The sequence below is a fragment of the Apium graveolens genome, chromosome 7 (assembly GCF_009905375.1).
Source record: "Apium graveolens cultivar Ventura chromosome 7, ASM990537v1, whole genome shotgun sequence".
NCBI lineage: Eukaryota > Viridiplantae > Streptophyta > Magnoliopsida > Apiales > Apiaceae > Apium > Apium graveolens.
In genome coordinates, this window is record NC_133653.1 from 41,045,025 (window position 1) to 41,060,339 (window position 15,315).

Genomic DNA, 15,315 nt, shown 5'->3' on the forward strand with positions numbered 1-15,315 from the left:
TTGATAGTAATTGAGCCGAGTTCGATCTCGAACTATTCGAATTTTTTACCGAACCGAGCTCGATCTTCAAATTACTCGGCTAGTAAGGTTCGCGAGTCTTATCGAATTTTTACTATTTTTAATTTTTTTAATATAAATATATTTTAATATATATATAATATTATATATATATATATATTTAATCAAATCGAACTCGAGCTAAACTGGTCATATTTCCAGTTTCCCTCATTATTTAATGAAATTAATTCGAGTTTTCGAGCCGAACTCGAGTCTATCGAGCCGAGCTTCGAGCTTGCAATTTAAGGCTCGGTCGAACTCGAGTCCAAGCACGAACTTTTTTAATCGAGCTCGAGCCGAGCCTGGTAATGTTCGGCGGCTCGACTCGGCTCGACTCGACTCGGCTCGGCTCGGCTCGGCTCGATCACACCCTATTACAAACCAAATTAAAAACAATCTCAGTCTCATAATTTTTTACTTATTTAACTTTTGACGGTTAAATTGAACGAAATTTGACCACAAATTATACACTCTGTAATATGGCTAAAAACAATCATAAAAATTGTAATTTTAGAAAGTATATTTAACATATTTTTTGATTTATTTTTCAGATTTTGAAAATTATAAAAAAAGATATATAAAATATATACTTTATAATCAAAGTTCGGTCAATTTAACTGAAAAGATCAAACAAACCAAAAATTATGGGATTAGGGGAGTAACACTTAAATAGGTATAAGCTCTAAAATTCACAAGCAAAAGAAACTAGATTAACAGAACCACTAACAATTTAGTTGCCTTGAAGGCTCCCCCGGTGCCAAGAATCACTACTTCCTTGTTAATGTTCCATTTAGCCATTTAGGTATCAGAAGCCACTTCATTTTCTAGTGCGATTATTGTCTGGGCATTGTAATGATCATTTGTATGTAGATCTGGCAACGTTCCGTGTAGTGTGATAGTCCATATGGCTCCTGGGAGAACTACTCCTAGGCCTTCAGCTCCATACAGCTCCTGGGAGGACTACTCCTAAGCTCCTAACTCCATACAGCTCCTGGGAGGACTACTCCTAAGCTCCTAACTCCATGCAGCTCCGGGAATGCCTACTCCTAGGCTCATAACTCTACGCAGCTCCTAGAAGGGGTAGTCCCGCACACTACCACTCCTGGCCAGCTTAGTCCCGTAAGCGGAACCTTGATAAACCCCAACACGTGAGACGTTGGCCCAAGCACGTGACGGGGACAACTGTCACACATCAATCATGGGAATAATCAGGGCACGTGTCAGAGGATCCTCAAAACATTCCTCGACCAGTCCCGCGCTGACGCGTGTAAAGCATCCACTCCCGCCAGGTGCCCTCCGCTCCCAGAACCAACGGCTACGATTCGAAGGTACCAACCCCAAAACCCTACTCTTGAGCTATAAATAGCCCAAGAAGGTGAGGTTTTGGGGTTAATCACTCTCTCACACTCATATACACACACAGCAACCTTACATTCATATTCATCTTCATCTTCCCAAAAAGCTAGTTCTTACTCTCACGCCGGAGGCGCCGCGGGACTCCAACCCCCCTTCCGGTGTTGTTTTGTAGGAACCCAACCACAGCTACACCTCTACAGCGGCGAAAGATCCAGGACGGCGTCGAAGGAGCAGCCCCGCCACCAGGAGTTATCATTTGGCGCTAGAAGGAGGGGCTCTCCATCCTTGGGTCTCGGTGCCCCTGGATTCACCTTCATCAGCAAACTCTTCAAAGAGTCCATTTATTCAAACTTGTAAGAACTCAAGCAAACAACCCTTTACGTAAACATGAATGTTGCTCATATCGACCACGTTTGTATGCGCTCGTTACTTTAGGCCACGTTTGTGTGAGCTCATTTTGTTGGTTAAGCCACGTTTGTGTGAGCTATCGTTAGTTTTAATCGTTATTGTTCTAGTTTGAATATAACTTTGCGTTGTACTTCATCGTTGAATAGTCCCATAAAATCGGTTGAACTGCTCCCAGGAAGCTATTTGCTAGTATTTGTCGTTATTTTGGGTAGTTTCTGCAAATTTCATAAAGCAACCTTAGACCGATATTCTCTGTGCCATATTGTTATCATTTGTTGTTGGTGTTGTTGAGAAATGGCAAGACCAGGAAAGAATACCTCTGGGAGGCCATCCGCTAGTGCTCAGGTCCAGGATCCGGACCACTCCCAGGCTCTTGACCCAGGAGCCGAGAGAGAAACATTCCAGGAGCAACCACTACACACTCCCGTAGTGGAGAGAATTGTAAACACAAGGGATGCCAGAACCCTCATAGAGCTCAATCAGTACAAGTACACAAATGTCCCGGTAGCCGAAGAGCACATGGCTAACCTTACAAGCGATGAACTAGCAGAAGCAATCAGACTATACAGACAGGAGCAGACCCGCCTCCAAGAAGAGGCAGAACTAGAGGAGGAGCCGGAGGAATCCGGGGACTCCCAGCAATCAAAGAGGTCGGTGTTCGACCGCATTGGAGCCAAGGGGAAGAAAAGCAAAAAAGATCAAGGCAAAAAAGAAGCAGAAGCTGCTAAACAGAGAAAGTTGGAAGAAGTCCGGGAGCAAATCAGGAAAGAAGAAGAAGCAAAGCTCGAGCTAAAGATCCAAAAAAGAATACAATTAGAAGAAGAGAAGCTGTTGACCAAGCCTAGGAGCAAAAGAACCCGGAGAGACCCCACTCCGGAGCTGATTTCTGATGATGAAGAAGAAGAGAAGCAGAAGGACCTAAAAGACATGATCTATGAATTGCAGAGGAAGATGGACAGAGACTCAGGAGTGGAGATTGGAGAAACACTCACTCCTTTCAGCTACTCCTTAGAAGCTATCCCCCGGCAGCGGGACTTGAAACATTACAACTTTGACTCCTTTGATGGTCTGGGAGACCCGGAGGAGCACTTGAACTACTTTGAACAGATAGCGCAGATATACTACTACAATGACTTGACGAAATCAAGGTTCTTCGCTTCAACACTTAAGGGAGGGGCCCAGAGATGGTTCAGCAGAATCCCCTCCCGCAGCATCCATTCCTGGAAGGAATTTCGAGCCTCTTTCCTCAGGAGATTTCGGGCGAACAAAACGCACGAAATGCACATGTGTCACCTGGAGACAATCCGGCAGCACGACAATGAATCCCTATCTGCATACATGCGCCGGTTCCAGGAAGCAATCAATAAAGTTTCAAATCTGGATGAGAGGGAAGCTTTAAGCATTTTTAGAAGAAATCTGGACCCAGAGCACAACGAAAGGTATATTGTGGAGCTAATCAATAAAGAGCCGCAAAGTCTGGCAGCAGCTTATTCCATGGCCGCCAGATTCATTAAGGAGACAGACGTGCTCCAAGCAATGAGAATGACCCGGAATGGAGGGTTCAGGAGTAAAAACAATGATGACCGACCGAAAGGAGGTTACCATCAGGACAAGAAGTTCAAGCAAAGCAACCATAGCCAAGAAAGACAAGCAAATCCGGTTTTCCAAAGACTTGGTCCTAAGCAGGAGTCGAGCAGCGACCCAGGACCCGTGAAGCAAGCTCGGGAGCCGAAGCAGGAGCCGGACTGGACTCCTCTCAACATGACCCGGGAAGAAATCTTGAAAGAAGTCAAAGACAAACCTTTCTATTATCCTCCGAAGCCAATGCAAACTCCTCCGGAGAGCAGGCCCTACAATAGGCAATGTGATTATCACGAGACCCATGGCCACAAAACCGAGAATTGCTTATCACTAAAGTACTTCATTGAGGACCAAGTGAAAAAGGGGAATATGAACAAGTACTTAGTTCGGGACAACAGTAGAGGAGAAGCACAGAAGAAAGGAAAGAATATAGTCAATGTGATCCTAGGCGGATCCTACTCCCCACCCAGGAGCCTGGGCTTCGGCGAAGAAGTACTTTCAATCCAATCACTCCCAGACCTGGTGATATCCTTCAGCAGCAAGGACTATGAAGGAGTCAACCCTCATCACAACGCAGCTTTGGTTGTCACTCTGGACATCTTTGATAATGAAGTAAGAAGAATGCTTATAGACAATGGCTCCTCAGTAAATATTCTCTTCAAGCACACAGTGGATAGAATGCAGTTAGGGAGCGTCCGCTCAAATGAATGTCGAGAAGACCCACTCTATGGTTTCGGCCACAACTTAGTCCCGATCCAAGGAACTTTGTATCTGCCAGTCATTTTTGGATCTGCTCCTAACCAAGTGACTCATGTCATCAAATTTTATGTGATCAACGCTCCTTCCTCATATAACGGGATCATCGGCAGATCAGCTCTAACTATGATGCAAGCAATAACTTCAATCTCCCATCTCAAGATTAAGTTTCCAACCCCGACGGGAGTCGGAGAGATTAAAGGAGATTGGGGAGTTGCCGAAACATGCTACAACCAGGGGTTAATTATGGCAGAAACCCATCAAGATAACAAGAGGAAGGCTACGGTCCTTCGCAAGCAACAAAGCATGAAGAAACACCGACCCCGGGCAAGAGAAGAAGCAAACAACGCAAGTCCAGAAGAACTGGCAAGCAACCAAGTCATGGTAGTAGATAAGACAAATCGAGTCCCAGATAAGCCTGGTCCGACCATGCAAGCAACCGAAGAACCTGAACAAGCAAACAACTATCTGAAGAAGAACTCTGAAGCCCGGATTCATCAAATGATTACAAACAAAGAACAAGCAAAAATTGAAGCAGCAGTTGAAACAGAAGAAGTCCAGGTAGATGAAAGCGATCCTAGCAAAAAAGTGAAAGTTGGGTCGGGACTCGAGGAGTCCTTCAAGGAGAAACTAGTATCCCTGCTCCGGGAGTACAGAGATGTTTTTGCCTGGAGTTCAAGAGACATGCCAGGACTACATGAGTCCATAGCAATGCACAGCTTGGATGTCAACCCCAACAAAAAACCAATAAAGCAGAAGAGAAGAAACTTTGCTCCGGAGAGGCAGAGAGCCATTGACGAAGAAGTAGAAAAGCTACTCAACGCAGGAATCATCAAAGAAATCAAATATCCGGAGTGGCTAGCTAATGTGGTCATGGTTAAGAAGCCCAACGGCAAATGGAGAATGTGCGTGGACTACACTGACCTAAATAATGCATGCCCGAAGGACCCGTATCCCCTTCCAAACATTGATCAGCTGATAGATGCAACCTCAGGACATGTAATGCTAAGTTTCATGGACGCCTTCTCCGGATACAACCAAATAAAAATGAACCCGAAGGACATCCCTAAGACAGCATTCATAACTCACAGAGCAGTCTATGCTTATGTGATGCTACCCTTCGGGCTTACCAGCGCAGGATCCACTTACCAAAGAGCCATGAACAAGATATTCAAGTCCCAGATTGGGAGAAACTTGGAATGCTATGTCGATGACATGATTTCCAAATCAACAACTATACAAGGGCATGTGGAAGATCTGAAGGAATGCTTTGAAAATCTAAGGAAGAACCAACTCAAGCTAAACCCAGAGAAATGCACCTTCGGAGTAGGAGCAGGGAAGTTCCTAGGGTTCATGATCAGCAGCAGAGGCATAGAAGCCAATCCGGAGAAAATAAAAGCGATCCAGGAGATGAAAGCTCCCAGGACACAAAAAGATGTGCAGAAGCTAGCAGGATCACTAGCAGCACTCAGGAGATTTGTCTCAAGACTAGCAGAGAGGTGCTTACCTTTCTTTGATCTACTCAAAGGAGCAACCAACAAGAAAGAGGTAAACTGGAGCCCAGAGTGCCAGAAAGCACTCGAGGAAATCAAAACTTACCTCTCTCAGCCACCAGTCCTAACTAAAGCCAAGCCAGAAGAGCCTCTCTACTTATACTTATCAGCAGGAGCACAAGCCGTAGGAGCTGCCCTGATCAGGGAAGAAAATGGAACACAGCAACCAGTCTACTACGTAAGCCAAGTCCTAAAAGATGCAGAAACAAGATACCCAAGATTGGAGAAGTTTGCTTTTGCTTTGGTTACAACATCAAGGAAACTCAGACACTACTTCCAAGGGAGGGAGATCAAAGTAGTAACAAATCAACCACTAAGGAAAATACTCCACAAGCCAGAAATCTCGGGAAGGCTTGTTAATTGGGCTGTGGAATTGAGCCAGTTCAACCTAAGCTTCATTCCCAGGACTGCAATCAAAGCTCAAGTTCTCGCAGATTTCATAATCGAATGCAACTTCCCAGAAGAAGACCAAGAACCAATGGATATGGATCAGGAGCCAAAAAAGGAAATCAGTCCGGGAGCCTGGACCTTAAAGGTAGATGGTTCTTCAACAACCGAGAGGTCAGGAGCCGGGCTCATACTCAGGAGTCCAGAAGGATTCAAGATTCAGACAGCTATATCCTTCAACTTCCCGGCAACAAACAATCAAGCAGAATATGAGGCGCTGATCGCAGGACTAAAGCTCTCCCGGACTCTAAGGGTCCAGGACTTAAAAATCTACAGCGATTCCCAGATAGTGGTCAAGCAAACAAACGGAGAATACATAGCAAAGGACCCTACTCTGGCGAAGTACCAAGCACTGGTTCAGAGCTACTTAGCCTCAATCCCAAGCCACCAAGTCCTCCAAATATGCCGAGAAGAAAATGAAGAAGCGGATATTCTATCCAAATTAGTCCGGAATTCATCAGACCTAGACTGCTCAGTCTACTTCGAAGAGCTCCACAAACCATCCATTGAATCCGGAGAGGTCTTGGAAATAGAAAGCACTCAAAATTGGATGACTCCCTTTATAAATTACTTGGAAAAAGGGGACCTCCCAGAAGATAAAGGAAAAGCTCAAAGATTGAAAGCAAAAGCAGCCAAGTTCTTCCTCGAAGAAGGAGTACTCTACCGCAGGACCTTCTCCTCTCCTATCCTGAAGTGCATTAGCCCAGAAGAAGCAAAGTACTGCTTGGTAGAAGTGCATGAAGGAATATGCGGAGACCACATGTCTGCAAAAGCCCTAGCTCATAAGATCATAAGACAAGGCTACTACTGGCCAACAATTCATCAGGATGCAATACAATTCGTCAAGAAGTGCAAGGAGTGCCAACTATTCAGCAACGTATCCCGGATAAGCCCAGTCCTACCATCCTCAGTCCTGTCACCTATCCCTTTTGCTGTTTGGGGTATTGACATCATGGGACCATTCCCCCGAGCAAAAGGAGACCTCAGGTACCTACTAGTCTCTATTGACTACATGACAAAATGGGTTGAAGCAAAAGCAATGAGGACAATCAACCAGCAAGACTGCATAAAGTTTATGGACAACATTTTGATGAGATTCGGAATACCACGAGTCCTAGTATCCGACAACGGACCTCAATTCATTGGATCAGAGTTCGAGTCCTACCTACAAGAGCGCGGAATCAAGCACAAAAAATCATCAGTGGCATATCCCCAAGGAAATGGCCAAGTAGAAGTAACGAATAGAATCCTGCTCCGAGGTATCGAGAAAAGACTCAAGGAAAGCAAAAGTAAGTGGCCAGAAGAACTACCAAGCGTACTTTGGTCCTACAGGACAACCCCAAGGACAAGCACAGGAGAAACTCCATTCAAACTAGCTTATGGAACAGAAGCAATGCTGCCTATTGAAGTGGGCTCTCCTTCACACAGAGCAATAAACTTTGAAGAAGAAGCAAACGAAGAAGGACTCAAAACAAACATGAAACTAATTGATGAGGTCCGGGACCAAGCTGTACAAAGGATGGAAAAATACAAGGAGAAAACAAGAGAGCACTTCAGTAAGAAGTCAAGAGTCAAAAACTTCCAAATTGGGGACTTAGTCCTTCGAGACACAGAAGCATCAGATCCCACAAACACCGGAAAGTTAATGCCTAAATGGGAAGGACCATACAAGATCAAAGAAGTTCTCAGGCCAGGAACCTACAAGCTCTTGAACATGGATGACTCAGAAGTCCCAAACACTTGGCATGGACTAAGGCTAAGGAAATTCTACCAGTAGTAAAGCAAACAAAGCAACCAAAAAACTTGTAGCCAATATTGGCAAGCAACCAAAATGTTTCTCCTTCTATATTGTATGAATGATCAGTTAAAAGCTTTCTCTTTAACTTGCATATTTTCAAAAGCAACCACTAGTCCGGACATTCTGTTAGTCAGGACTAGAGCAACCACTTTTACTTAGAAGTAATTTTCTAACTAAAAGCAACCACTAGTCCGGACATTCTGTTAGTCAGGACTAGAGCAACCACTTTTACTTAGAATTAATTTTCTAACTAAAAGCAGCCACTAGTCCGGACATTCTGTCAGTCAGGACTAGAGCAACCACTTTTACTTAGAATTAATTTTCTAACTAAAAGCAGCCACTAGTCCGGACAAGCTATTAGTCAGGACTAGAGCAACCACTTTTACTTAGAATTAATTTTCTAACTAAAAGCAACCACTAGTCCGGACAAGCTATTAGTCAGGACTAGAGCAACCACTTTCACTTAGAATTAATTTTCTAACTAAAAGCAGCCACTAGTCCGGACAAGCTATTAGTCAGGACTAGAGCAACCACTTTTACTTAGAATTAATTTTCTAACTAAAAGCAACCACTAGTCCGGACAAGCTATTAGTCAAGACTAGAGCAACCACTTTTACTTAGAAATAATTTTCTAACTAAAAGCAACCACTAGTCCGGACATTCTGTTAGTCAGGACTAGTGCAACCACTTTTACTTAGAATTAATTTTCTAACTCAAACTCCTCCATTAGTCCGGACAAGAAGATCAGTCAGGACTAGAGCAAAATTCTACTTGGAAAAATATTCTAAGGCAAAAACAAACCACAGAAACAAAGCAAAATAGCGTCAAGGAAAGCATTCATTACAAATTAAACGGCCTCAAAACAAGCCCGGACCAAAGTACAAAAAATATTACAAGAACCAAATATTATCAAGTCTCAAATAAGTAGCAGTAGCAGTTTTACAAATAGAAAGTCAAGCGTCCGGAGCACTGGGAGGAATGAAACTGGGACAAGGGCCGTCAAATGGCTCCGGTTCCCCCAATCCAAGCTCAATGTCTTCCTTAGCCTTGATAAACTCGGAGACGAAGCTATCCCAATCGGCCTCCGGATTAGTCTTGATATGTCGCTCAGCAACCAGCCAGCAGCGAGCTATCTCCGGAGCACCAGCATTGGCAAGGGCCCTATCGTACTCCTCAGATCTTTTAAACACATCGATAACCTCAGCCTCCGGGCGAACAGCAGACATTTGCCTCCGGAGCTCTGCCAATTCGGATTTTAAATCAGAAACCTCCCTCTCCGCGTTATCAGCCCGGATAGTCACTTCATTCAGATTCTTGTTCAACCCGGACAAAGAGTTATCCTTCTCAATGATTTGGTCCCGGAGCCGACTAATCTCAGCATCCTTTTCAGCAACAGAGCTCCGGAAACCCTTAATCTCATTATAAGCAAGAGAGGCGGATCCGGCCATATATCCGCCAAGCTACAAAATACATATAAACTTAGAAAAATATTCTAAGTCAAAATAACACAGTAAACAAGAAGCAAGAAATGAAAGAAAATACCTGACCCCAGAGCCGGGAACACTCCTTCATAGTGGCATCAAATCCGGACTCATTCATCTTACTCCACTGAGCTTGACTCGGAATCCCAGCCATGAAGCGAGCCACCTTCTCCTCCAGCGCCGGACCGTCTTTATCCGGACTATCAACATCAACTGCTTTCCCTTTGCCAGCCCCGGACCCAGATCCAGCTTCATAATTTTCAGCCCTAGGAGGTTTCGACCCAACAGTCCGGAGCCTCTTCCTCCTCCGCCCAGAATCAGCACCCGGAACCTCCCCGATAGGACCCAGATCCTCAAGATTGTCAAACTCATTACCCATATCCAACTCAACATTATGCTCCGGAGTGGATTGGTTCACATGAACTTCAACCTCCGGATTTGGAACGGCATTGCTCTGTGACCCCTCCTCGGCCGAGGCGTTCGATCCGGATCCACCAACAGCATTCTTTTTTGGCAACTTGAAAGCCTTGCCCAAACCCTTCAGAGCATCACTATAAGCGGAGGACGACATGTCCGGATTATAATGTGGTAAACCTGCAAGAAGCAAACAAAAAACACAAGTCAAAAACAAGAAGCAGCAACAAATGGGAACAGATAAGAAACATCTAAAAGGTCCGGACAAGAAATAAAACTACTTACAGCCCAGCCTATGCAAAGTTCTATGATTCATAAAGGTGTCTCGGGTCATCTGGAAACCCAGACATTCACAAAATGCAAAAATTAACCGGAGAGCTTCACCCCGGAGCACATCCCTGCGGAAGCGAGTCCGGACTCCTTCCGAAGCTATATGGGGTAGATAGTGCAAGTCCAAACCCCGGAGCATGATCAACTCACCATTCCAAAACTTCAGCGAAGACTGCTGAATAACGGGCCTATAAGAACCACCATATCCACACTCCGGAGCCCGGAACCGAAGCTCATATAACGGGAACTGGCTAGACCGGACTAAATGAAAAATGTGATGCCACAGCTTGAAAGTGGGCTGAACTTTAAACTGATTGCAGGTGGCAATGAACCAAGTCATCCACTTTATTCCATTAGGCGTTATCTGCATTGGAGAGATCTTGTACACATATTTGCACAAATGTTTTAGAAACAAATGCCAGTGTGGATTCCATCCAGACCGGAGATGCTCCAACCATACGGGAACGAAGCCATCAGCCGGCCTATGATGAGCCCTCTCGTCCGGAGTCGGCCACCTCCACTCAATCCGGCGATCCAACTGAAAAGCAGCCCGGACCGCCGAATCCTGGGCTTCATTATCTAGCCCAGAATACTCATCCTTCAACTCATAGTGCTCCTTAGCCACTATGCTGTTCGCAAACTTCCTGTCAAAAGCTTCCCTATCATAAGACCCTGGGCCAGCATTCTCCTGCCTAGCATATCCGGACCTAATGCTCCTAAAATAAAAACTGTTTTCTATCTCCTCGCTCTTAGTAACAAAATAACCAAGATTCTCCACCCACAGCCCCTCTGGACTACAAGGTACCTTTCTTGCAGATATTTTAGCAACCGTAAGCTTCGTTATTGCCTCAGAATCCGAAGTCGAAGCCCTCTTCCCCATCCCAACCCGTTCAGAATCAGCAGAAGACACAGAATCTGAACTAGATGGCCCCGGATAACAAGTTATGAACGCCTTGGCGAGAGCTTTAGTCCGGACCATAAACCTAAAACAAGTTACAAAGGTTAGTCTAAAACTCCTACAGTTTATTATCTTTGAAGCTACATGGTCCGGACTACCCTACGATTCAATTTTATTACAAGTCAAAACCTTACAATCTGGAGACCCCCGAATCCAAACAAACAACCCTAGCCTGTTACTCCGAACTTAGATATCAAAACAACACAAAAACAACAACCAATTACGACCTCCAAAACCTACCCTATAAGTCCGGACTAGTTATCCGAGTCCGGACCCCAACATAAAACCCTAATTCCAGAAACACTATCAAAACAAAATCAAAAACCAAAACATAGACAAAAACACACATATATACACATACATACAAAAACATCCAACAAAAACAAACACAATAGCACAAATAAAGAATACAACACACCAGCAAATTGAAAGAATGGAACAAAAAACAGAAGAGCAAGGGAAAAAAGCTTACAAAGTAGAGATAACGGAGAAGTTGAGGACGGCCAAGCAAACAGCAATAGAACCTGGAGCTTCTCGGAGAACCACCGCCGGAAAAAGAAACGGAGGAAAAAGAAAGGAAAGCAAGAGAAACAGAAAAGATAAAGAAGATAAAAAAACAAGAAAGAGGGGAAGGACCGCCTTTTATAGCCGTGGTAAAAAACCTAATCGCCACGCCACGTGGCACAATCCCAACCACTCATCCCTCACAGTATTTAATGCTTATCATAATTACGGCACTTCTCTCCATCTATAACAGCTGTAATAATTCAAATAATTGGGGGGAAATTCCCCAAAACCGTTTCAACTTCCAAGTCCGGACTACATAAATCAACGAACTCCGGACTGGGGGGCAAGAAAAACTCAAATCCTGCTAAAGACAACAACCTGAGTCCTGATTCGCTAAACTCAACGAACTCCGGACTGGGGGGCAAGAAAAGCTCAACTCCTGCTAAAGACAACAACCTCAGTCCTGATTCGCTGAACTCAACGAACTCCGGACTGGGGGCAAGAAAAGCTCAACTCCTGCTAAAGACAACAACCTCAGTCCTCATTCGCTGAACTCAACGAACTCCGGACTGGGGGCAAGAAAAGCTCAACTCCTGCTAAAGACAACAACCTCAGTCCTGATTCGCTGAACTCAACGAACTCCGGACTGGGGGGCAAGAAAAACTCAAATCCTGCTAAAGACAACAACCTGAGTCCTGATTCGCTAAACTCAACGAACTCCGGACTGGGGGGCAAGAAAAGCTCAACTCCTGCTAAAGACAACAACCTGAGTCCTGATTCGCTGAACTCAACGAACTCCGGACTGGGGGGCAAGAAAAGCTCAACTCCTGCTAAAGACAACAACCTCAGTCCTGATTCGCTGAACTCAACGAACTCCGGACTGGGGGCAAGAAAAGCTCAACTCCTGCTAAAGACAACAACCTTAGTCCTGATTCGCTGAACTCAACGAACTCCGGACTGGGAGGCAAGAAAAGCTCAACTCCTGCTAAAGCCAACAACCTTAGTCCTGATTCGCTGAACTCAACGAACTCCGGACTGGGGGGCAAGAAAAGCTCAACTCCTGCTAAAGACAACAACCTTAGTCCTGATTCGCTGAACTCAACGAACTCCGGACTGGGAGGCAAGAAAAGCTCAACTCCTGCTAAAGCCAACAACCTTAGTCCTGATTCGCTGAACTCAACGAACTCCGGACTGGGGGGCAAGAAAAGCTCAACTCCTGCTAAAGACAACCACCTTAGTCCGGATTCGCTGAACTCAACGAACTCCGGACTGGGGGCAAGAAAAGCTCAAGCTCTTTTAACAAAACAATCAAAAACTCATGTCCTACAAACATACTCAAATTCACTCCCCCATCCAGAAAATCTGCATAAGGGAGTGGGGGGCACATGATAGTCCATATGGCTCCTGGGAGAACTACTCCTAGGCCTTCAGCTCCATACAGCTCCTGGGAGGACTACTCCTAAGCTCCTAACTCCATACAGCTCCTGGGAGGACTACTCCTAAGCTCCTAACTCCATGCAGCTCCGGGAATGCCTACTCCTAGGCTCATAACTCTACGCAGCTCCTAGAAGGGGTAGTCCCGCACACTACCACTCCTGGCCAGCTTAGTCCCGTAAGCGGAACCTTGATAAACCCCAACACGTGAGACGTTGGCCCAAGCACGTGACGGGGACAACTGTCACACATCAATCATGGGAATAATCAGGGCACGTGTCAGAGGATCCTCAAAACATTCCTCGACCAGTCCCGCGCTGACGCGTGTAAAGCATCCACTCCCGCCAGGTGCCCTCCGCTCCCAGAACCAACGGCTACGATTCGAAGGTACCAACCCCAAAACCCTACTCTTGAGCTATAAATAGCCCAAGAAGGTGAGGTTTTGGGGTTAATCACTCTCTCACACTCATATACACACACAGCAACCTTACATTCATATTCATCTTCATCTTCCCAAAAAGCTAGTTCTTACTCTCACGCCGGAGGCGCCGCGGGACTCCAACCCCCCTTCCGGTGTTGTTTTGTAGGAACCCAACCACAGCTACACCTCTACAGCGGCGAAAGATCCAGGACGGCGTCGAAGGAGCAGCCCCGCCACCAGGAGTTATCATAGTGTACAAACGTTCCGTGTATTTTTGTGTTTTCATGTACGAAATCTTAAATCCGAACCCGACCCGAATTTACATTCGTGTACCAATTTCATGACACTAACCCGGAACTAATATATTCGTGTTTACCCGTTTTAGTACACTAAAGTACACAGATTATATATAAAAAATATTAATTGTTAAAAAATGTAATAAAATTAAATGGTGAAGTGCTCACTCACTTAATCAAGAAATAGATAATTAAAGGATGAAATGTCCACTCACGTAGTTAATGAACAATAAAATATATTTTAGTATTTACAATTATATATATGTTATTTATAATAGGTAAAATTCACATTTGGTATTTAGTATATATATATATATATGTAAATTATATATTTTTAAAAATTTAATTATTTATTTATTCTGTTTACTTTCATTCCGTGTCCTGTACATATCTTAGAATCTCAAACCCGACACTAATTATATTGGTGTTTATTCGTGTTCGGGTATTGTTATATTCATGTACCAAATTTTTAAATCCAAACATTAATTATTCGTGTTGTTTCATATCGTTTTCACGTGTCTTATATCAATATTGTCAGGTCTAGATCTATATGTATGTATATTAGGAGCAGCAAGCAACAACGTCTCAAGCGCTGCCTTCTCTTGACTAAGCCGAATTAACGCCTCCCTGTAACAAATAGAGTAACACTAAAAGCATCACCATGCTTACGAAATGGAATCAATTAACCAGTTTCTTTTGTTAGACGATCAATGTCTCAACATTAGAAAGAGCAACATCCTTGTTAAGATTGAACGGGTTTTCTAATGTGTGCTCAAGATACACAATAAGCACTAACTCCCATGAGTTTAATACATTTTTATTAGTCATCTAATCATAAATATTGATGGACCCCTATATTTACAACAACTCCATCAATAAAATTGTACCAAATTCATAAAATTTAGTATTTATTATGTGCCCTTGGACACATATTAAAAAGACCGAAGATTGAAAACCTGCTCAAAATCAACATCGAAACTAGTGTCAATCAATCGTATTTAACACAACATTAATAGTTATCATGTTTCCAGAAGATGAAGTCGTAGACAATCTACTTTACTCCAGCCGGAACATAATTACAAATATTAATAATATATGAATAAACATTAATAATATATGAATAAACCTGAACCAGACACGGTTTTTTTCATGAGAGCTTGAGGTGGAGAACTCAAACAAAGATTTTAATTGAAACACAACACCGTTAATATTCAAAAGACTGTACTTTAAAGCTCTAGCAACATATTTTATCATTCTCAAATCTAAAGTCCGCTCAATGATTCCTAAACAGATTCACAAGACAACACAATTATAGACATTAAGAGCATTGCTTTTTTACATTATTAAAACAAAATATTTCAATCTCAGAAAATATTATGTTTCATAGCACAATACTATGCTTCAATTTTAAAATTTGTAACAGAACCTAAAATTTTATATCCCCGCGGACCCCCAACATTTCTGGAGGTCAATGGATTCATCTTATTTCTAAGTTATCAATCAAATACATTTAGGAAA

At 43.7% G+C, this 15,315-nt stretch overlaps 1 protein-coding gene across 1 annotated transcript; it reads right to left on the bottom strand.

Moving 5' to 3' along the window:
* Positions 1-8,830: 8,830 nt before the first annotated feature.
* LOC141672512 (uncharacterized) lies at positions 8,831-10,975 on the bottom strand. The gene is made up of 2 exons (XM_074479128.1): positions 9,499-10,975; positions 8,831-9,416 (listed from the first exon to the last, which is right to left on the bottom strand). Exons 1-2 carry the CDS (start codon positions 10,006-10,008, stop codon positions 8,910-8,912), a joined length of 1,017 nt encoding a protein of 338 aa, XP_074335229.1. The 5' UTR covers positions 10,009-10,975; the 3' UTR covers positions 8,831-8,909.
* Positions 10,976-15,315: the final 4,340 nt, after the last annotated feature.